Below are 25,320 nucleotides of genomic sequence, written 5' to 3' on the forward strand. Positions count from 1 at the left end.
TCAGCGTAATTCTCACACATAGTTTTCTAAAACACAGATAGAACAGTGGAGAGAAGAGAAGGCCAGGTGTGAGTCAGAAGAGCCCTGGGTGGGATTTGAACCCATCCCGACTGGTATGTGTGTACCGCGGTCAGCGGCTCTAGAAGCAGACCACAGCATATATAGTGTTTGTAACACAGTGTAAAGCTAGACTACACAGTGTGTACAGTGTTAGTAACACAGTGTAAAGCTAGACTACACAGTGTGTACAGTGTTAGTAACACAGTGTAAAGCTAGACTACACAGTGTGTACAGTGTTAGTAACACAGTGTAAAGCTAGACTACACAGTATGTACAGTGTTAGTAACACAGTGGGCCACAGTATGTACAGTGTTAGTAACAAAGTGGGCCACAGTATGTACAGTGTTAGTAACAAAGTGGGCCACAGTATGTACAGTGTTAGTAACAAAGTGGGCCACAGTATGTACAGTGTTAGTAACAAAGTGGGCCACAGTATGTACAGTGTTAGTAACAAAGTGGGCCACAGTATGTACAGTGTTAGTAACAAAGTGGGCCACAGTATGTACAGTGTTAGTAACAAAGTGGGCCACAGTATGTACAGTGTTAGTAACACAGTGGGCCACATTATGTACAGTGTTAGTAACACAGTGGGCCACAGTATGTACAGTGTTAGTAACACAGTGGGCCACAGTATGTACAGTGTTAGTAACACAGTGGGCCACAGTATGTACAGTGTTAGTAACACAGTGGGCCACAGTATGTACAGTGTTAGTAACACAGTGGGCCACAGTATGTACAGTGTTAGTAACACAGTGGGCCACAGTATGTACAGTGTTAGTAACACAGTGGGCCACAGTATGTACAGTGTTAGTAACACAGTGGGCCACAGTATGTACAGTGTTAGTAACACAGTGGGCCACAGTATGTACAGTGTTAGTAACACAGTGGGCCACAGTATGTACAGTGTTAGTAACACAGTGGGCCACAGTATGTACAGTGTTAGTAACACAGTGGGCCACAGTATGTACAGTGTTAGTAACACAGTGGGCCACAGTATGTACAGTGTTAGTAACACAGTGGGCCACAGTATGTACAGTGTTAGTAACACAGTGGGCCACAGTATGTACAGTGTTAGTAACACAGTGGGCCACAGTATGTACAGTGTTAGTAACACAGTGGGCCACAGTATGTACAGTGTTAGTAACACAGTGGGCCACAGTATGTACAGTGTTAGTAACACAGTGGGCCACAGTATGTACAGTGTTAGTAACAAAGTGGGCCACAGTATGTATGGTGTTAGTAACAATAAATAATACAAAATGAAAAGCTGAAATGTCTTGAGTCATTAAGTATTCAACCCCTTCGTTATGACGATGCCTAAATATGTTCAGGAGTAAAAATGTGCTTAACTACTCACATAATAAGTTGCATGGACTCACTGTGTTCAATAATAGTGTTTAGCAACTACTTAATCCATGTACCCTAGACATACAATTATCTGTAAGGTCCCTCAGTTTGAGCAGTGAATATCAAACACAGATTCAACCACAAAGACCAGGGAGGTTTTCCAATGCCTCACAAAGAAGGGCACTTATTGGTAGATGGGTAAAAATGAGGAAAAAAGCAGACCTTGAACATCCTTTTGAGCAATGATGAAGTTTTTAATTCCACTTTGGATGGTGTATCAATGCATCCAGTCACTGCAAAGATACAGGCATCCTTCCCAACTCAGCTGCCGGAGAGGAAGGAAACCGCTCAGGAATTTCACCACGAGGCCAATAATGACTAAAACAGTTAGAGAGTTGTGGCCTCCCGAGTAGTGCAGCAGTTTAAAGGCACTGAATCTCAGTGTTGCAGTGCCATCACAGCCTGGTATTCGTATCACAACCAGCAGTGCCCTCACAGCCTGGTATTCGTATCACAACCAGCAGTGCCCTCACAGCCTGGTATTCGTATCACAACCAGCAGTGACCTCACAGCCTGGTATTCGTATCACAACCAGCAGTGACCTCACAGCCTGGTATTCGTATCACAACCAGCAGTGACCTCACAGCCTGGTATTCGTATCACAACCAGCAGTGACCTCACAGCCTGGTATTCGTATCACAACCAGCAGTGACCTCACAGCCTGGTATTCGTATCACAACCAGCAGTGACCTCACAGCCTGGTATTCGTATCACAACCAGCAGTGACCTCACAGCCTGGTATTCGTATCACAACCAGCAGTGACCTCACAGCCTGGTATTCGTATCACAACCAGCAGTGACCTCACAGCCTGGTATTCGTATCACAACCAGCAGTGACCTCACAGCCTGGTATTCGTATCACAACCAGCAGTGACCTCACAGCCTGGTATTCGTATCACAACCAGCAGTGACCTCACAGCCTGGTATTCGTATCACAACCAGCAGTGACCTCACAGCCTGGTATTCGTATCACAACCAGCAGTGACCTCACAGCCTGGTATTCGTATCACAACCAGCAGTGACCTCACAGCCTGGTATTCGTATCACAACCAGCAGTGACCTCACAGCCTGGTATTCGTATCACAACCAGCAGTGCCCTCACAGCCTGTTATTCGTATCACAACCAGCAGTGCCCTCACAGCCTGGTATTCGTATCACAACCAGCAGTGCCCTCACAGCCTGGTATTCGTATCACAACCAGCAGTGCCCTCACAGCCTGGTATTCGTATCACAACCAGCAGTGCCCTCACAGCCTGGTATTCGTATCACAACCAGCAGTGCCCTCACAGCCTGGTATTCGTATCACAACCAGCAGTGACCTCACAGCCTGGTATTCGTATCACAACCAGCAGTGACCTCACAGCCTGGTATTCGTATCACAACCAGCAGTGACCTCACAGCCTGGTATTCGTATCACAACCAGCAGTGACCTCACAGCCTGGTATTCGTATCACAACCAGCAGTGACCTCACAGCCTGGTATTCGTATCACAACCAGCAGTGACCTCACAGCCTGGTATTCGTATCACAACCAGCAGTGACCTCACAGCCTGGTATTCGTATCACAACCAGCAGTGACCGAGAGTCCGGCGGCGCGCAATTGGCCGAGTGTCGTCCAGGTTCGGGGAGGGTTCGGCCGGGGGCGCTTTACTTGGCTCATCGCGCTCTAGCGACTCCTTGTCTGGGTTAGGGGAGGGTTTGGCCGGGGGGCGCTTTACTTGGCTCACCGCGCTCTAGCGACTCCTTGTCTGGGTTAGGGGAGGGTTTGGCCGGGGGGCGCTTTACTTGGCTCACCGCGCTCTAGCGACACCTTGTCTGGGTTAGGGGAGGGTTTGGCCGGGGGCGCTTTACTTGGCTCACCGCGCTCTAGCGACTCCTTGTCTGGGTTAGGGGAGGGTTTGGCCGGGGGCGCTTTACTTGGCTCATCGCGCTCTAGCGACTCCTTGTGACGGGCCGGGCACCTGCAAGCTGACTTGGTCGTCAGTTGATCGGTGTTTCCTGGCGTCCAGGTTAATCGAGTGGGTGTTAAGATGCATGACTGGACCTTCACCTCTCCCGAGCCCGTTGGGGAGTTGCAGCGATGAGACAAGATCGTAAATGAATATCACGAAATTGGGGAGAAAAATGGAGGTACAAAACAAATAAAAAAAACAGTTAAGAGTTTAATGGCTGTGATTGGAGAAAACCGAGGCTGAATCAGAAAAGACTGTACAGAATAAAAATATTCCAAAACATGCATCCTGTTTGCAGGAAGGCACTAAAGTAAAACGGCAACAAAAAAAATTGGACAAAGAAATGAACTTTATGTCCTGAAAACCAAGTGTAATGTTTAGGACAAATCCAACACAATATCACTTAGTACCACTCTTCATATTTTCAAGAATGGTGGTGGCTGCATCATGTTATGGGTATGCTCATCATCGTTAAGGATTGGGGAGATTTTTAGGATGAAAATAAACAATAGATTTAAGCACAGGCAAAATCCTTAGGGAAAACCTGGTTCAGTCTGCTTTCCAACAGACACTGAGATTAATTCACCTTTCAGCAGGACAATAACATAAAACAAAATGCCAAATATACACTGGAGTTGCTTACCAAGACGACATTGAATGTTCCGTGGCCTAGTTAGTTTTGACTTAAATTGGCTTGACAATCTATGGCAAGATCTGAAAATGGCTGTCTTGCAATGATCAACAAGCAACTTGACAGAGGTTAAAGAATTTAAAAAAGAATAATGTGCAAATAATGTACAATCCAGGTGTGCAAAACTCTTAAGAGACTTACCTGGCTTTAACCACTAGACTACACATGTAAAGTGTTAGTAACAAAGCACATCAGTTCTTACCCCAGAGACCACGAGCTCTCCTCCCAGGTTCTGGACCTCTGCTTTGACCTTACTACAGATGTTGAGCTGGTGGCAGTACAGAGCAATACGCTGCAGGTAGGCCAACAGGTCCTGCTTACAGGCTGAGTCTGGACACTAGAGAGAGAGAGAGAGAGAGAGAGAGCGAGAGAGAGACGGGTTAGACTAGGACATACAGGCAGTCTGGACACTAGAGAGAGAGAGAGAGAGAGAGAGCGAGAGAGAGACGGGGTTAGACTAGGATTTACAGGCTGAGTCTGGACACTAGAGAGAGAGAGAGAGAGAGAGAGAGAGAGAGAGAGAGAGAGAGCGAGAGAGAGACGGGTTAGACTAGGACATACAGGCAGTCTGGACACTGGAGAGACCGAGTGAGAGCGAGTGGCGATAATGGTAGTAGTGGCGGTAATGGTAATGTAGTAGTGGCGGTAATGGCAGTAGTAGTGGCGGTAATGGTAATGGTAGTAGTGGCGGTGATAGTGGTGATAGATGTGATAGTGGTGATGATAGATGATGATGGTGGTGGTAGTAGTGATGATAGTGATGGTGTGATAGTGGCGATAGTGATAGTGGTGGTGATGATGATGATGATAGTGGTGATGGTGATAGTGGTGGTGATAGATGTGATAGTGGTGGTGGTGGTGATAGTGGTGGTGGTGATAGTGGTGGTGGTGATAGTGGTGGTGGTGATAGTGGTGGTGGTGATAGTGGTGGTGGTGATAGTGGTGGTGATGATAGTGGTGGTGATGATAGTGGTGGTGATGATAGTGGTGGTGATGATGATGATAGTGGTGGTGATAGTGATGATAGATGTGATAGTGGTGATAGATGTGATAGTGGTGATGATAGATGATGATGGTGGTGGTAGTGGTGATAGTGGTGGTGGTGATAGTGGTGATGATAGTGGTGGTGGTGATGATAGTGGTGGTAGTGATGGTGGTATGATGGTGATGATAGTGGTGGTGGTGATAGTGGTGATGGTGTGATAGTGGTAGTAGTGGTAATAGTGGTAGTAGTAGTATTAGTAGTAGTGGTGATAGTGGTGATGATAGATGATGGTGGTAGTAGTGATGGTGGTGATGGTGTGATAGTGGTGGTGATAGATGTGATAGTGGTGGTGATAGTGGTGGTGTGATAGTGGCGATAGTGGTAGTGGTGATAGATGTGATGGTGGTGGTGGTGATGGTGGTAGTGGTGATGGTGGTAGTGGTGGTGATAGATGTGATGGTGATAGATGTGATAGTGGTGATGGTGATAGATGTGGTGGTGATAGTGGTGGTAGTGATGGTGATAGTGGTGGTAGTGATGGTGATAGATGTGATGGTGGTAGATGTGATGGTGATAGATGTGGTAGTGGTGGTGATGGTGGTGATAGTGGTGGTAGTGATGGTGATAGTGGTGGTAGTGATGGTGATAGATGTGATAGTGATGATGGTGATAGATGTGATAGTGGTGGTGGTGATAGTGGTGGTATTGTGTGTCTAGTTAATGTCTATTAGACCTAAGAACAGCTAGATATAAAGCCATAGTGGTGGTGGTGATAGTGGTGGTGGTGGTATTGTGTGTCTAGTTAATGTCTATTAGACCTAAGAACAGCTAGATATAAAGCCATAGTGGTGGTGGTGATAGTGGTGGTGGTGGTATTCTGTGTCTAGTTAATGTCTATTAGACCTAAGAACAGCTAGATATAAAGCCATAGTGATAGTGGTGGTATTGTGTGTCTAGTTAATGTCTATTAGACCTAAGAACAGCTAGATATAAAGCCATAGTGGTGGTGGTGGTATTGTGTGTCTAGTTAATGTCTATTAGACCTAAGAACAGCTAGATATAAAGCCATCAGCCATGACGATCAATCAAGTCACAATCTGAAACAGATTGATCATCTACGCTCTCCATATCTCTCCCTAAGTTTCCTTCAGTTTCCCTCTTTCACAGTCCCCCTTCCCTTCAGTCTCTCTCCCCTCCTCAGATTGATAAAATGATGCTCCAGATTTGCGTGGGGACTAATTTAATAACAGTGACACGTTGGGGGCGTTAATGTGACAGATAGCAGACACAGACTCATGCGATATGTCCCAAATGGAAACCTAACCCCCTATAGGCCCTGGTCTAAAGTAGTACACTATATAGGGAATAGGGTGCCAATTGATGACGGTTGACGTCAGCTGGTTGGCCCTTGGCCAGAAAGACCTGATTCACGGCCTAACAAAGACTATCTAGCGAGACCACGTTAATGACATCAACTGTCTTTGTCTGTCTGTGTCTTGGGAGGGTTTAGCCATCGTTGCTGTCACACACTCAGGCTGTGTCAAATTCTCTGATTTGGCTCCAAACCGGCATAACAGTTCATCTGATGTCCAATGGAGCTCGGAGCGCTAATGGCCATGGTCAAGTGTGGTGCACTATATTGGGAATAGGGTGCAATTTGGGACACCCCCCCCCCCCAGGAGACTGAAGTGGGAGGTTCAGGAGAGCACTGTGTTCAGGAGAGCACTGTGTTCAGGAGAGCACTGTGTTCAGGAGAGCACTGTGTTCAGGAGAGCACTGTTTCTGTGTCGACACACTATTTGCTAACTTCGGCCTACAACATATTGTTAACAATGCCATTTACAATTACAATCCCACGTTACAAAGTCAAACATTTTCACTTTTGTAAAATAAAAATAAAAAAAAGAATAATTGTCTTGTTCCGTGTTCTATTATCATGGTTGCCTAAACAGGAAACAGCAGACACCACAATGCACCATGGGATGGCTGGTCTCAGCTTGAACAGGGTATTACTTACTCTCCTCCCTCCATCCATCCATCCACTCCCACACCTACCTACCTACTTCCTCTCCATCTCTCCTCCATCCTCACCTATCTACCTTCCTCCTCCTCTCCTCCATCCTCATCTACCTTCCTCCTCCTCCTACGCCCTCTCCACTGCTCTCCTCCCTGTCCTTGCTCTCCTATCCCATCTCCTTCCTCTCGCCTCCTCTCCCCCCCCCATCTCTCTTCAGAAGCATTGCCAGCTCTTTCTGAGAGCCCTCTGCTAACTCAACTTCCCTTCTGCTCACCTGCTTCTAAACTGACAAATGGAAAAAAATGTTGCTCTGAAATTAGCATAAGTGCATGTTTTGCAGACAAAGAAATGACAGTGGATAAATAACCACTAGCCCTGTCAGAAGAGCACAAAAAAGGAGTGGGAGGACGGATACAATGTTTAGAGGTAAAATCCAAAATGGCACCATATTCCTTAGAGTGGATTTTAAGAATAGTGAACTATATATAAAGTACACTAGGTCTGTCGGTATACGTCGCTGAGATAAAGTATACTGGGTCTGTCGGTATACATCGCTGAGATAAAGTACACTGGGTCTGTCGGTATACATCGCTGAGAAAGTACACTAGGTCTGTCGGTATACATCGCTGAGATAAAGTATACAGGCCCATGTTCCTACTGTTACTGTATACGGGCCCATGTTCCTACTGTTACTGTATACGGGCCCATGTTCCTACTGTTACTGTAGACGGCCCCATGATCCTACTGTTACTGTAGACGGGCCCATGATCCTACTGTTACTGTAGACGGGCCCATGATCCTACTGTTACTGTAGACGGCCCCATGATCCTACTGTTACTGTAGACGGCCCCATGATCCTACTGTTACTGTAGACGGCCCCATGATCCTACTGTTACTGTAGACGGCCCCATGATCCTACTGTTACTGTAGACGGGCCCATGTTCCTACTGTTACTGTAGACGGGCCCATGTTCCTACTGTTACTGTAGACGGCCCCATGATCCTACTGTTACTGTAGACGGGCCCATGTTCCTACTGTTACTGTAGACGGCCCCATGATCCTACTGTTACTGTAGACGGGCCCATGATCCTACTGTTACTGTAGACGGGCCCATGATCCTACTGTTACTGTAGACGGGCCCATGTTCCTACTGTTACTGTAGACGGGCCCATGATCCTACTGTTACTGTAGACGGGCCCATGATCCTACTGTTACTGTAGACGGGCCCATGATCCTACTGTTACTGTAGACGGGCCCATGATCCTACTGTTACTGTAGACGGGCCCATGTTCCTACTGTTACTGTAGACGGGCCCATGTTCCTACTGTTACTGTAGACGGGCCCATGTTCCTACTGTATAAGGGCCCATGATCCTACTGTTAATATTCATGTTACTGTAAATTATCCACACTGTTACTGCATATATTGTAAACAGCCATTCCCCTATACAACTGTTAATATTCATGTTACTGTAAATTATCCACTGTTACTGTATATATTGTAAACAGCCATTCCCCTATACAACTGTTAATATTCATGCAATTCTTACTGTAGATTATCCACTGTTACTGTATATATTGTAAACAGAGCCATTCCCCTATACAACTGTCAAGTTTCATGTTAATGTTACTGTAAATGATCCACACATACTATATATATATTGTAAACAGAGCCATTCCCCTATACAACTGTCAAGTTTCATGTTAATGTTACTGTAAATGATCCACACATACTATATATATATTGTAAACAGAGCCATTCCCCTATACAACTGTCAAGTTTCATGTTAATGTTACTGTAAATGATCCACACATACTATATATATATTGTAAACAGAGCCATTCCCCTATACAACTGTCAAGTTTCATGTTAATGTTACTGTAAATGATCCACACATACTATATATATATTGTAAACAGAGCCATTCCCCTATACAACTGTCAAGTTTCATGTTACTGTAGATACTGTATACCAGGAGTACTCAACTATTTGACAACAGTGACACAACTTTCCTAGGTGGCAAAGGTCTGGATGGATATCGTTCTTTATCTGCGCTGTGGTACAGCGTAGTAACAAACCGTCGTCTTCCAATGTAGGAAACATGTTATTCAATGTACATTATATAAGAATTTTAATGAATTACATTCATTTTGACTGTATACATGTGGATCATTACATCAACATTGTTGAAGAATGTCTGTCTCCTTCGGTCTGTCCCGAGGTTCCGCAGAGGATATTTGCATTGATGTCATTAGGGAAGACGCGGCCTCTTGTATTTGCATATAACCACGCGATTGGATTAGACGGGGCACTAATAGAGGTGGACATGGCTTCGAGAGCGAGAGAGAGTGAGCTGAGTTGGAGGCGCCGCTGTGCCCGGTTGATTGAAAGCAGTCTAATACTTTATTGACTTGTCCGTATTGACCTGTCCGTTGACCTGTCTGTATTGACCCTTCCCTGGGTCCGGACCCGGACCGGGGTCCGTCAATTGGGTTTGGCTGCTGTACACTACAGTTAATATTCACGATACTACAGTTAATATTCACGATACTACAGTTAATATTCACGATACTACAGTTAATACTCACGATACTAGATACTACAGTTAATATTCACGATACTAGATACTACAGTTAATATTCACGATACTAGATACTACAGTTAATATTCACGATACTACAGTTAATATTCACGATACTACAGTTAATATTCACGATACTAGATACTACAGTTAATATTGACGATACTACAGTTAATATTGACGATACTACAGGTAATATTGACGATACTACAGTTAATATTCACGATACTAGATACTACAGTTAATATTCACGATACTACAGTTAATATTCACGATACTAGATACTACAGTTAATATTCACGATACTACAGTGTAGACCGCTAGGTCCTCCTGACCGTGGTGGGTTATCTCCAGCCAGTCCCTCGTCAAGATGGCAGTCTAAATATTGTGCCAACACGTAAATAAATAAAAAACACCCAACCCCACATGGTAATTAGCTAGCTAATTAAAGACTCTGACTGAATTCAGATCTCAGGAGAAGAGAGACTTTCCTTTCCTTATTACTCCCCCTTCCCTCCATCCCCATCTCCCACTCCCTCCTTCTTCCTAACCCACTTCCCTATATGCCTCTCTAACATCCTGCATCTCTCTCCAATACCCACTTTTCACCCACTGCCCTGTATCCCTATAAGCAGTCCTGGTTAATACGCCTGGATGGGTCAGGCTGAGTGTTAGCCTGGTTTAGCTTGGTTGGGTCAGGCTGCGTGTTAGCGTGGTTGGGTCAGGCTGCGTGTTAGCGTGGTTGGGTCAGGCTGCGTGTTAGCGTGGTTGGGTCAGGCTGAGTGTTAGCGTGGTTGGGTCAGGCTGAGTGTTAGCGTGGTTGGGTCAGGCTGAGTGTTAGCGTGGTTGGGTCAGGCTGAGTGTTAGCATGGTTTAGCGTGGTTGGGTCAGGCTGAGTGTTAGCATGGTTTAGCGTGGATGGGTCAGGCTGCGTGTTAGCATGGATGGGTCAGGCTGCGTGTTAGCATGGATGGGTCAGGCTGCGTGTTAGCATGGATGGGTCAGGCTGCGTGTTAGCATGGTTGGGTCAGGCTGAGTGTTAGCATGGTTGGGTCAGGCTGAGTGTTAGCATGGTTGGGTCAGGCTGAGTGTTAGCATGGTTGGGTCAGGCTGAGTGTTAGCATGGTTGGGTCAGGCTGAGTGTTAGCATGGTTGGGTCAGGCTGAGTGTTAGCATGGTTGGGTCAGGCTGAGTTTTAGCCTGGTTTAGCATGGATGGGTCAGGCTGAGTTTTAGCCTGGTTTAGCGTGGATGGGTCAGGCTGAGTGTTAGCCTGGTTTAGCCTGGATGGGTCAGGCTGAGTGTTAGCCTGGTTTAGCCTGGATGGGTCAGGCTGAGTGTTAGCCTGGTTTAGCCTGGATGGGTCAGGCTGAGTGTTAGCCTGGTTTAGCCTGGATGGGTCAGGCTGAGTGTTAGCCTGGTTTAGCGTGGATGGGTCAGGCTGAGTGTTAGCCTGGTTTAGCGTGGATGGGTCAGGCTGAGTGTTAGCCTGGTTTAGCGTGGATGGGTCAGGCTGAGTGTTAGCCTGGTTTAGCGTGGATGGGTCAGGCTGAGTGTTAGCCTGGTTTAGCGTGGATGGGTCAGGCTGAGTGTTAGCCTGGTTTAGCGTGGATGGGTCAGGCTGAGTTTTAGCCTGGTTTAGCGTAGATGGGTCAGGCTGAGTTTTAGCCTGGTTTAGTGTGGATGGGTCAGGCTGAGTTTTAGCCTGGTTTAGCGTGGATGGGTCAGGCTGAGTGTTAGCCTGGTTTAGCGTGGATGGGTCAGGCTGAGTGTTAGCCTGGTTTAGCGTGGATGGGTCAGGCTGAGTGTTAGCCTGGTTTAGCGTGGATGGGTCAGGCTGAGTGTTAGCCTGGTTTAGCGTGGATGGGTCAGGCTGAGTGTTAGCCTGGTTTAGCGTAGATGGGTCAGGCTGAGTTTTAGAAAGGTTTAGCATGGATGGGTCAGGCTGAGTTTTAGCCTGGTTTAGCGTAGATGGGTCAGGCTGAGTTTTAGCCTGGTTTAGCGTAGATGGGTCAGGCTGAGTTTTAGCCTGGTTTAGCGTAGATGGGTCAGGCTGAGTTTTAGAAAGGTTTAGCATGGATGGGTCAGGCTGAGTGTTAGCCTGGTTTAGCGTGGATGGGTGAGAGGCTGAGTGTTAGCCTGGTTTAGCCTGGGTCAGGTTTGGGTCTGGTCTGGTTCTGAAGCTGAAGATGAGTCAGTCCTGACACTCCCTACATCCCCTCTGATCTAGTCTACAGCAGAAATACATGAGAAGCCTTGGCTGTGGGCTGAGTGCTGAACAACCACAACAAAACTATCCATTAATGGTATTCACACACGGCCTTGGAGACACACAATCTCTGCCACAAACACGAACGCCCACACACACGAGAATGGCCTGACGAACGCCCACACACACCTGCACGGTTCCCATCTGCTGTCTTTAATGAATAACAGTGATATCCTTCAAAAAGGTAATACTCGGTGATTGACATTGGCAGGCATCTCCTGCTGGAGCCCTGCATGGAAGATCTATGGGGCAGCTTACATTAAATATCAAACAGTAGTTGTATCCAATGCAAGAGGTAGGCTGCTCATTATAACATTATGAGAGATGTCTCTCTGGCTGTGAAACCAAATAACACGCCATTCTCTAAATATAGTGCGGTGCTTTTGACCCGAGCCAGTAGGTATCCTCATGGAGGCTCAGGTCAAAGGTTGTGCACTATATAGGGAATAGGCTACACATGCTACAACGCTAAGCTAGCTGCCGGACTGTAGCTGCCTTCTATTCAGCCTCATTACAGAGCCAGTGTGTGTGTGTGTGTGTGTGTGTGTGTGTGTGTGTGTGTGTGTGTAGGCTGTTCCTCAAAAAGGATCAAAAATACTTAGCTTTACACACATACATACCTGATCACAAAAGAGGAAGACAAACGAAAACAGTGGGGATAAGAGAAGCAATATCCCCAAAAGAGGAAAATAGATAAGAAAAGGATGAGGGTGTTGGAGAGAGAGAGATGTGGAATGCTTGATGTGGGTGATTAATATTTAACATGACCCCTAGCATAACAAGGTCAGAGCAGGAGAACTGAGGCCTATTGCTACACATAACAAGGACTCTGCTAACATTAGGTAGGTTAGAGTAATGGAACAATCTAAACGTCAATCATGAACAGCTGTTATATCTACATAACAGAAGGACACCATTTTTTTTTTTTTTTTACTTTGCTGGATAACAAACAATACACAAGCCAATATTGTGACACTTGTATAAACTGATTGGCTGAATGCTACAAAGCTAGGCTACATATTTAACCTTGTAGCGTGGCTGAACGCTACGAAGCCAGGCTACATATTTAACCTTGTAGTGTGGCTGAACGCTACGAAGCTAGGCTACATATTTAACCTTGTAGCGTGGCTGAACGCTACGAAGCCAGGCTACATATTTAACCTTGTAGCGTGGCTGAACGCTACGAAGCTAGGCTACATATTTAACCTTGTAGCGTGGCTGAACGCTACGAAGCTAGGCTACATATTTAACCTTGTAGCGTGGCTGAACGCTACAAAGCTAGGCTACATATTTAACCTTGTAGTGTGGCTGAACGCTACAAAGCTAGGCTACATATTTAACCTTGTAGCGTGGCTGAACGCTACGAAGCCAGGCTACATATTTAACCTTGTAGCGTGGCTGAACGCTACGAAGCTAGGCTACATATTTAACCTTGTAGCGTGGCTGAACGCTACGAAGCTAGGCTACATATTTAACCTTGTAGCGTGGCTGAACGCTACAAAGCTAGGCTACATATTTAACCTTGTAGTGTGGCTGAATGCTACGAAGCTAGGCTACATATTTAACCTTGTAGCGTGGCTGAACGCTACGAAGCTAGGCTACATATTTAACCTTGTAGCGTGTATAAGCGCATGTAAGACAACACACTTTTGTTCAGAAAGGTGCCCATCTGACAACAATCAAAATTCAAACAAGGCTACGACAAACTGATGTCTAAATAAAATGTTCTGTTCCTGCTGTGTTCCTGGGTAATAGGCAGAGGAAACACCAGCCCCCAGATGTTCTGTTCCTGCTGTGTTCCTGGGTAATAGGCAGAGGAAACACCAGCCCCCAGATGTTCTGTTCCTGCTGTGTTCCTGGGTAATAGGCAGAGGAAACACCAGCCCCCAGATGTTCTGTTCCTGCTGTGTTCCTGGGTAATAGGCAGAGGAAACACCAGCCCCCAGATGTTCTGTTCCTGCTGTGTTCCTGGATAATAGGCAGAGGAAACACCAGCCCCCAGATGTTCTGTTCCTGCTGTGTTCCTGGGTAATAGGCAGAGGAAACACCAGCCCCCAGATGTTCTGTTCCTGCTGTGTTCCTGGGTAATAGGCAGAGGAAACACCAGCCCCCAGATGTTCTGTTCCTGCTGTGTTCCTGGATAATAGGCAGAGGAAACACCAGCCCCCAGATGTTCTGTTCCTGCTGTGTTCCTGGGTAATAGGCAGAGGAAACACCAGCCCCCAGATGTTCTGTTCCTGCTGTGTTCCTGGGTAATAGGCAGAGGAAACACCAGCCCCCAGATGTTCTGTTCCTGCTGTGTTCCTGGGTAATAGGCAGAGGAAACACCAGCCCCCAGATGTTCTGTTCCTGCTGTGTTCCTGGGTAATAGGCAGAGGAAACACCAGCCCCCAGATGTTCTGTTCCTGCTGTGTTCCTGGGTAATAGGCAGAGGAAACACCAGCCCCCAGATGTTCTGTTCCTGCTGTGTTCCTGGGTAATAGGCAGAGGAAACACCAGCCCCCAGATGTTCTGTTCCTGCTGTGTTCCTGGATAATAGGCAGAGGAAACACCAGCCCCCAGATGTTCTGTTCCTGCTGTGTTCCTGGGTAATAGGCAGAGGAAACACCAGCCCCCAGATGTTCTGTTCCTGCTGTGTTCCTGGGTAATAGGCAGAGGAAACACCAGCCACCAGATGTTCTGTTCCTGCTGTGTTCCTGGATAATAGGCAGAGGAAACACCAGCCCCCAGATGTTCTGTTCCTGCTGTGTTCCTGGGTAATAGGCAGAGGCCACAGATACCTAATCCTGTTCAATATATACACTACATAACCAAAAATATGTGGACACCTGCTCGTCAAACATCTCATTCCAAAATCATGGGCTTTAATATGGAGTTAGTCCCCCCTTTGCTGCTATAACAGCCTCCATTCTTCTGGGAAGGCTTTCCACTAGATGTTGGAACATTGCTGCGTTCATTCAGCCACAAGAACATTAGGTGAGGTCGGCCACTGATGTTGAGCGATTAGGCCTGGCTAGCAGTCACCGTTCCAATTCATCCCAAAGGTGTTTGATAGGGTTGAGGTCAGGGCTCTGTTCATTCCAGTCAAGTTCTTCCATACCGATCTCGACAAACCATTTCTGTATGGGCCTCGCTTTGCGCACAGGGGCATTGTCGTGCTGAAACAGGAAAGGACCTTCCCCAAACTGTTGCCACAAGTTGGAAGCACAGACTTGTCTAGAATGACATTGTATGTTGTAACGTTACGATTTCCCTTCAAGGGGCCTAGCCCGAACCATGAAAAACAGCCCCAGACCATTAATCCTCCACCAAACATTACAGTTGGCACGATGTATTGGGTCAGGTAGCGTTCTCCTGGCATCCGCCAAACCCAGATTCGGCCGTCGGACTGCCAGATGGCGAAGCGTGATTCATCACTCCAGAGAACACATTTCCACTGCTCCAGAGTCCAATGGCAGTAAGCTTTACACCACTCCAGCCGACACTTGGCATTGTGCATGGTGATCTGAGGCTTGTGTGCGGCTGCTCGGCCATGGAAAATTATTTCATGAAGCTCCCGACGAACTGTGGTGGATGACTCAGAATTAGTTGGGTAACATAGATAATTAAGATGTCTTATCTGCATAATATGCTTATGTGATATACTTGTTATTAGGATGTATCCCTTTGGACTCTGGTGTTGGCAGTTGTACTTCTTCCCTCAGCTGGGGCTCAGTCACTTGGGGCCCAGAGAGGGGAGAGGGGAGAGGGAAGGCTTGTCTTTTACATGTATCTGGTGCTATGCATAATATCAGAAAGGGAAGAGGACAGGATGGAACATCGTCTTCATATGTGAATGTGTCTTTACCTATTCTTAAACCATGTGAAGGGATGGCGTGATTAATGTGGAGCCAATTACTGGTTTCCACAATGTCTGTGCTCAAGTCACTCCCTCCTTTGGCATTGGGGGGAGGTGTATGGCAGTGACTGGAACCATTGTATGTCCTCTCCGATCTTACACTTATCCTGTGATAGTGTATGACCTAGAGGCTCACTCCCCTCAGTGAGCTTGTCCAGGAGTGGGGTCAAGAAGGGGTTTTACTTGAGATGGGAGTATCTAGAGTTGATGATTGAGTTATGCCATTGAATGAGGTAATGGTTCTGTGCTATGAAGTACCAGGAACGAGATTAGAACTTCGTCTTAGGTACCAAACTGAACGATAAGTTATAGCGAATGCTATCTGGCTACGTGATACTCCTTTATAAAGTCGCCTTGTGAAATGTTCTATGTATCTGTTGTTCGTCATGTAGGTTGAGAGGGGTGTATCTTGGCTATAAAAGATCTTTGTACTTTTGGTGTTGTCACTTTCAAATGGTTCATTAGAAATGGCGCATCATTGAAAGGCATTGCTATTGCAAAGCTCTTATTATTAGAGATGTAGTTTAAGTATAACTCTGACTGGTGTGTGAAGTTTGTCTCTCTCCTCGTTTGGTAATACAGAAATTAAACCACCACAGAACACTTCTTGTGCCGACATTGTTTGCACAGGCAGTTTGGAACTCGGTAATGAGTGTTGCAACCGAGGACAGCTGTCACGTTCTGTGAGCTTGTGTGGCCTACCACTTCTTGGCTGAGCCGTTGTTGCTCCAAGACGTTTCCACTCTACAGTAACAGCACTTACAGTTGACCGAGGTAGCTCAAACAGGGTAGACATTTGACAAACTTGACCTGTTGGAAAGTGGGCATCTTATGATGGTGCCACGTTGAAAAATCACGGAGCTCTTCAGTAAGGCCATTCTACTGCCAATGTTTGTCTATGGAGAATGCATGGACGCGTGCTCGATTTTATACACCTGTACGCAACGAGTGTGGCTCAAATAGAATCCACTAATTTGAAGGGGTGTCCACATACTTTTGTATATACAGTGCATCTACCTATACCCAGCTATCCATCTAGCATCTAGATGTCCTAGCCTACCTCTCAGGTAATAAACGCAACGCAGTACTAGCCTTATATTTAGCTAATGAACGATGCGTTAATATACAAACTCCTAACCCGTGTAGCTCAGTTGGTAGAGCATGGCGCTTTGTAACGGCAGGGTTGTGGGTTCGATTCCCACGGGGGGGGGGACCAGTATGAAAATGCATGCACTCACTACTGTAAGTCGCTCTGGATAAGAGCATCTGCTAAATTACAAACATTTAAACTTAGTCTCTGCACTAATATTTTGCATAATATGCATCTGCTCTCCGCTGGCCTCTTCTTTTTTAGCTCTTGTGGAGTCCCAGGAAAAGCTAGTCTCAGGAGACCACATATTTATTGTGCCTTGAGGGGTTAGGTCTTAGTGCAGCGTCTGTGACCTTGAGGGGTTAGGTCTTAGTGCAGCGTCTGTGACCTTGAGGGGTTAGGTCTTAGTGCAGCGTCTGTGACCTTGAGGGGTTAGGTCTTAGTGCAGCGTCTGTGACCTTGAGGGGTTAGGTCTTAGTGCAGCGTCTGTGACCTTGAGGGGTTAGGTCTTAGTGCAGCGTCTGTGATCTTGAGGGGTTAAGTCTTAGTGCAGCGTCTGTGACCTTGAGGGGTTAGGTCTTAGTGCAGCGTCTGTGACCTTGAGGGGTTAGGTCTTAGTGCAGCGTCTGTGACCTTGAGGGGTTAGGTCTTAGTGCAGCGTCTGTGACCTTGAGGGGTTAGGGGTTAGGTTAACAGCTGTGGCTGTTAAGTCCAAACCGTGTGAGGCAGACACAGTTGTCACGTGTAATCCCGGACAGATGTTGTCGATGTGGTGCTGTCCTGATGTTATTTCCTATTCGCTCTCTTTACTTCTCAGTGTCGAGCCAGGGTTGTTTAGCTTGTCAGCAGCCCGCTGAAAAGTGCCTGCTGCCAGTGGAGACGGTGGGCAGAATCTTCCCAGGTGTCGATGTCGATGGTAAAGGACTTGTCTTGCTTGCAAATATCTCTACAGCGTAAGCTGTGGGCTGCCAGTTGGTCTCTTTCCAGAGGACAATTCTGCACAGAGAGAATGTCCTTCTGGATTCGTCCGTCATCCATCCGATGTACGTGGCAGAGGCAGCGAAGACGTCGTTGCCTCAGGAGAGAATACATACTGGGTAGTCGTGCTCTCTCCAGGACCGCGGTATGTGTGATCCTGTCCGTGTGGGTGATGCCCAGTATTCACCTCAGGCAGCGCAGGTGGAAGTTCCTTAGCCTTCAAACTTGGTGTGAGCGTGCTGGTGACACAGGTTTGGTATACAGGCACCTGTGTGTGAACTGAGTTTGTGCCATACTCTAGATCAGTGGTCACCAACAAGCCGACAAGCGACCGACAAGAGGTGTGAGACCAAGTCACTATTATTCCAGTCACAAGCCAGTCTCAGGTCACAAGGTCCGAGTCTCAGGTCACATCCCAAGTAGAACGGGTCAAGAGTCAAGTCCAAGTCGTACATTCTAAGAGAAAGTCAAGTTTTATTTTCAAGTCTCAAGTAAAACAAATAATCTATACGTGCAGTAACTTTTTCCATCTACAAATCTTTGTCTATTTATTGAGGCTACCAGACAGCCCTTCTCATTATTTTGTCTACAACACATTTTGATGATATAGTTGTAAAATGGAGCCTTTGTAGCAGTAACAAGAGCCTTAAATCAGCAGAAAACAAGTCAGGTCGACGGGTTCAGAGTGGACATTTATTTACAGGTCTTGGTGATCCAATGGCGAACGTGCCGCAGTCGGATCATACAAAATATACAAGTAGATTCATCAAATATACACAGGCAATAGCCCAAAAATAAATAGCCTCTGTATCAGGCCCTGCCCCATCTGAACGGACACAGGTAGAGGACAAGACTGCACAGCCTCCCCTTGAGAAACCATAATAGAATCTGTACATAATCAAACAGCTACATAAGAACTTGCCACTCACCCCCCGGACCATCCAATTGGCAATTACAACCAATAAACAGGTTCTACAATGTAAAAGGCCATTTACCCCATCCATTGTTACATTTGTCTTATGATTATTCATTATATTTCATCACCATTCATAAATGGAACAATGTGATCTTATTCAATATACTGACACGTAGCCAATTTCTATGCGCACGGAGTCCTGCAATCCTCCTTACTACGCACAACCAGAATGACAGACGTCGGTCATAAACAGACAGAACCCCCCGACAGAACCCCCCGACAGAACCCCCCGACAGAACTCCCCGACAGAACTCCCCGACAGAACTCCCCGACAGAACTCCCCGACAGAACTCCCCGACAGAACCCCCCGACAGAACCCCCCGACAGAACCCCCCGACAGAACCCCCCGACAGAACCCCCCGACAGAACCCAGGAAAATATGAACAAAGATAACCAGAATTTCTACTTCATGAGTCTAGTGAACGTTGCTGTGCCCGATAAACTTTGGGGCCCAACTCAAGAGGGTATGAAATGTTAAATAAACCATTTTACAACTGCTTGGCGTAATGAATACACCCCAGTCTCACTGGAGAAAGGAGAGCAGGGACCGTGAGAGGCAGGACCCTCTGCTGCTCTGCTCTCTCCCTCTGCAGAGACTGACCATTCGATGCAGGTAGACCTACCATCCAGTCCAGGCAAATAAAATTGAAAATCATTTCAATATATGCTCAGTTTTGCCTCGCAAATGATACAACTGAACGATTTTTTCAAAGCTTGAGTTTTGAAATACAATATGGTCTGAGAACAATATTGTCAGACCAGGCATATAGCCACTATGCCGTGATAATGTATCAGACCAGGCATATAGCCACTATGCTGTGATAATGTATCAGACCAGGCATATAGCCACTATGCTGTGATAATGTATCAGACCAGGCATATAGCCACTATGCTGTGATAATGTATCAGACCAGGCATATAGCCACTATGCCGTGATAATGTATCAGACCAGGCATATAGCCACTATGCCGTGATAATGTATCAGACCAGGCATATAGCCACTATGTCGTGATAATGTATCAGACCAGGCATATAGCCGCTATGCTGTGATAATGTATCAGACCATGCATATAGCCAATATGTTGTGATAATGTATCAGACCAGGCATATAGCCAATATGCCGTGATAATGTATCAGACCAGGCATATAGCCGCTATGCCGTGATAATGTATCAGACCAGGCATATAGCCACTATGCCGTGATAATGCATCAGACCAGGCATATAGCCACTATGCTGTGATAATGCATCAGACCAGGCATATAGCCACTATGCCGTGATAATGTATCAGACCAGGCATATAGCCAATATGCCGTGATAATGTATCAGACCAGGCATATAGCCACTATGCTGTGATAATGCATCAGACCAGGCATATAACCACTATGCTGTGATAATGTATCAGACCAGGCATATAGCCACTATGCCGTAATAATGTATCAGACCAGGCATATAGCCACTATGCCGTGATAATGTATCAGACCAGGCATATAGCCAATATGCTGTGACCAGGCATATAGCCAATATGCCGTGATAATGTATTAAAGAATGCAACACTTGGGCTTGTTTGTGTTTTTTTTTTACTTTTTTAACTGTGATTGTGATTTTTACTCACAGAAAGGATAGTGACCACTGGACTAGATCTAAGCTTAGAGGTTGATTTTCAGATACGGCTGCTGAGCTCGGCGTCAAGTGACAGGTTGCTGGTGATGGGTGGACCCAAGGTTAAGTGACAGGTTGCTGGTGATGGGTGGACCCCAAGGTTAAGTGAAAGTGCTGGTGATGGGTGGACCCAAGGTTAAGTGAAATTGCTGTCATCTTTCAGTGTGTAGTTGTTAATGGAAGGGGAACTTGTTCAATGCCCTGTCCCATTGGTTTTGGTTCTCTTCAAGCTGAAGTCCTGGCACGTTAGGGTCCATGAGGGCTTGTAGGAGCTCTTGGCAACGGGGGTCGTTGGTACTGCGTTGTCTGCGTATAACATATCCCGGATGAGGAGTGGATGCACCTTTGTTTTAGCTTTGAAGTGAGCAAGATCGACTAGTTTCCCGTCCATTCTCGTATTTTCAGCGTCTCGAGGCTTGCTGGAGTTTCTTCCTCGCCGCTCTGGGGTCTTTCCGTTTGGGGGAAAACTTGACGTTGGTGACGGCAATGCCCTTTTCTTCCAGGATGTGTTTCAGTACCTGTAGCATTCAAACCAGTCTGACTTTCTCAGCGTTTGCCAAAAGCTGTGAAGGCCGTGCGCTGTGGATGGTGTCTCAGGTTGTCCCATTTCTGCTGGGCAGAGTAGGATTGGAGTAAGTGGGAGAGGGAACGCTGCAGCTTTGGGTCAGCTGTTTCACTGCTGTCGATGTGTGGGGCTCTTTTCTTTGGTTTGGTGTATCTTGTCTGTAGAATCTACAGCACACGAGGGAGTGGTCTGTGTCGCAGTATGTGTTGTGAAAACGGCGTGTTTGGAGGATGCCTCAGATCCGCTCATCGTGTAAGGATCAGATCCAGCTGCTGCCATTGACTTGACCGTGGGTGTCTTCAGGAGACCTGTCTGGAAGTACGAGTTGGTGATGCATAGATTGTGGATTGTGCAGACCTCAAGGAGATGCTGACCCTTCTCATTTATCTTACCAATGCCATGGTGTCCCAAGCAGGAGTCTTGGTCTGCGCCGACTCTTGCACTGAAGTCGCCAACCAGGTAGGTGCGTTCTTGTTTGTGGGGGGGGGGGGGGGGGGGGGTGTTCCCTACGGTCGACCTTGAGTTCATCAAATAACTTGTTTCTTGAGGGGAGTGTTGGGGCGTACACACTAGGCTCAGGGCTAGGATTCTCTCTGACCCACCTGTGGGTAGGACCATTGCGCCTAACAGGAAGTTCCTGACAGCAAAACCTACCTCCTATTCCCTGGTTTCCTCAAGTGTGGCTTTCCCCTGACAGAAAAATGTAAAGTCCTTTTCTCTCAAGGAGCCTGATGAGTGAAGTTGGATTTATTGTTGGGTGGCAGGTAGTCTAGTGGTTAGAGCGTTGGGCCAGTAGCCGAAAGGTTGCTAGATCGAATTCCCTGAGATGACATGGTAAAAATCTTTCGCTCTGCCCCTGAACAAGGCAGTTAACCCACTGTTCCTAGGCTGTCATTGAAAATAAGAATTTGTTCTTAACTGACTTGCCTAGTTAAATAAAGGTAAAATTAAATAAAAATACTGTAAGGATAAAATGTCAATTTCCCTAAACTTCATGCACCAAATGAAGCAGGTAAACCGTGGGAGAAAAACAATTGACTCGGGGCTGTCCAGATTAAGGGGGGGCTGTCCAGATTAAGGGGGGGCTGTCCAGATTAAGGGGGGGGGGGGGGCTGTCCAGTGAAATCTGGGCATCTCTCCCACTGTAGGAGGCATTGGCACCCATCTCCAAGCCAATAGATAAAGGGCTTAGAAACCAGTAACTGCTGACCTCCCGTGTCGCATTTTCACAGCACAAAAAGCCTGGGCATGGTGTCCCTGTGTTGCCCAGGCAACAGGGCTCCCCTCTCAGCTTCCCTGGCCTGATCCAAAGCAATCGTTTATTCAGACCCATAACAATTCAATCTTGTTGAAGAAGAAGTGAAAGCAGTCTGCATCTTACTCTAGTCCTATATTATTATTTACGCATGTCATTACAACGATGAAGATAAGAACGAAACGTATCTCAACTAACTGTTGAAAGCGATGAAGAAACGAAGCAACAAAAGGCATTAATACCCACATCACACAACATTAGGTGATATATCAAAAGGTAATGTGCCACACTACGAATTATAAAAATGTAAAATACGCCCTTTTATATTAAAACATTTACATTTTGCCAGCCTAGAATTTTAACTTAAGCTGCATGTTCCCCCCCGGCGTCACGCGGTCCCTCCCCGGCGTCACGCGGTCCCTCCCCGGCGTCACGCGGTCCCTCCCCGGCGTCACGCGGTCCCTCCCCGGCGTCACGCGGTCCCTCCCCGGCGTCACGCGGTCCCTCCCCGGCGTCACGCGGTCCCTCCCCGGCGTCACGCGGTCCCTCCCCGGCGTCACGCGTTCCCTCCCCGGCGTCACGCGTTCCCTCCCCGGCGTCACGCGTTCCCTCCCCGGCGTCACACGTTCCCTCCCCGGCGTCACGTTCTCTCCCAGCATCACGTTCTCTCCCAGCATCACATATTCTCTCCCGGCGTCATGGTTTGAACGAGGTACACTATTATCCCAGTCCACATAATACAGTCCACACAGAAAAGATGACTGTAGCTTGTTCAATGTATTTACCCAGGAGAGCAGACATCTATGGCCGTTTGTGGTTTCCCTGACATGTGTAAAGTGCAGTAGCCTATATAGCCTATCATACTGCATAACGGGACAATCATTTGGCCTCTTTTTTTTTTTTTTTGGCTTGAACTCAAAATGTATTTGCAGGGCTCATCTGGTTTAGGTTTTCAAGGAGATCAAAGCTCTAATTAAATCTAGACATGCTTTGGAATGACACTTCCTGTTCTTGGTGGGAAAAAGTGATTTATTCTCGGGATGCAAACATTTGTAAGATACTGGAAAAAATGTAAACCTCATGGAGATAGAGAGGGCTGTGTGTTATATACTGTCTGGGATGGATTGATAGGGATGGAGAAGAGGGGATACAGGGGGTGGAGGAGAGGGGATAGAGGAGACATGGGGAAGAGAAGCAAGACGGGAGGATAGAAAGAGATTGAGAGAAACACTAGGGAGAGATGAATGAATAGGGAGAGAGAAAAAGAGGGGGAGCGAGAGCAACTCCAGGGGGAGAGAGCGAGAGAAACACCAGGGCAACAGAGTGCTAGATGGTGAGACATGGATCAGTGTGTAATCTACCTGGTCTGCGATGGTGCGGCCCAGTTTATCCATCCTGGATCCAGCCTCAGCAATCTTCTTAGCAGCACTGATGACATCAGAGGTATTCTTCAACGGACCTTTACCCCTGGGAACACAGGACACACACATCAGTCTGCTGTTCACACACACACATCAGTCTGCTGTTCACACACACACACATCAGTCTGCTGTTCATATACACACACCTCTTCAACGGACCTTTACCACTGAGAACACAGGACACACACGTCAGTCTGCTGTTCACACACACACACACACACGTCAGTCTGCTGTTCACACACACACACACACACACATCAGTCTGCTGTTCACACACACACACACACACACACATCAGTCTGCTGTTCACACACACACACACACATCAGTCTGCTGTTCACACACACACACACACACACACACATCAGTCTGCTGTTCACACACACACACACACACACACACACACACACATCAGTCTGCTGTTCACACACACAACACACACACACACACACACACACACACACACACACACACACACACACACACGTCTGCTGTTCACACACACACACACACACATCAGTCTGCTGTTCACACACACACACACATCAGTCTGCTGTTCACACACACACACACACACACACACATCAGTCTGCTGTTCACACACACACACACACACACACACACACACACACACACCACACACATCAGTCTGCTGTTCACACACACACACACACACATCAGTCTGCTGTTCACACACACACACACACACACACATCAGTCTGCTGTTCACACACACACACACACACACACACACATCAGTCTGCTGTTCACACACACACACACACATCAGTCTGCTGTTCACACACACACACATCAGTCTGCTGTTCACACACACACACACACACACACACACACACACACACACGTCTGCTGTTCACACACACAAATCAGTCTGCTGTTCACACACACACATCAGTCTGCTGTTCACACACACACATCAGTCTGCTGTTCACACACACACATCAGTCTGCTGTTCACACACACACATCAGTCTGCTGTTCACACACACACACACACACACATCAGTCTGCTGTTCACACACACACACACACATCAGTCTGCTGTTCACACACACACACACACACACATCAGTCTGCTGTTCACACACACACACACACACACACACACACACACACACACACACACACACACACACACACACACACACACACACACACACACACACATCAGTCTGCTGTTCACACACACACATCAGTCTGCTGTTCACACACACATCAGTCTGCTGTTCACACACACATCAGTCTGCTGTTCACACACACATCAGTCTGCTGTTCACACACACATCAGTCTGCTGTTCACACACACACACACACACACACATCAGTCTGCTGTTCACACACACACACACACACACACACACACACACACACACACACACACACATCAGTCTGCTGTTCACACACACACACACACACACACACACATCAGTCTGCTGTTCACACACACACCAGTCTGCTGTTCACACACACACACACATCAGTCTGCTGTTCACACAC

The 25,320-nt window shown here is 46.9% G+C and overlaps 1 protein-coding gene across 3 annotated transcripts in view; it reads right to left on the reverse strand.

The window, feature by feature from the left end:
• The window catches only part of ctnna1 (catenin (cadherin-associated protein), alpha 1), a 252,692-nt gene that overhangs the window by 9,842 nt on the left and 217,530 nt on the right, over positions 1-25,320 (reverse strand). For all 3 annotated transcript variants that reach the window (XM_039012640.1, XM_039012638.1, XM_039012639.1), the window contains exons 17-18: positions 23,744-23,849; positions 4,312-4,446 (exon numbers count right to left, since the gene is read on the reverse strand). In XM_039012640.1, the coding sequence (XP_038868568.1) occupies positions 4,312-4,446; positions 23,744-23,849 (241 nt within the window). The remainder of the gene's footprint in view (positions 1-4,311; positions 4,447-23,743; positions 23,850-25,320) is intronic.

This window comes from Salvelinus namaycush, chromosome 17 (genome assembly GCF_016432855.1).
Source record: "Salvelinus namaycush isolate Seneca chromosome 17, SaNama_1.0, whole genome shotgun sequence".
NCBI lineage: Eukaryota > Metazoa > Chordata > Actinopteri > Salmoniformes > Salmonidae > Salvelinus > Salvelinus namaycush.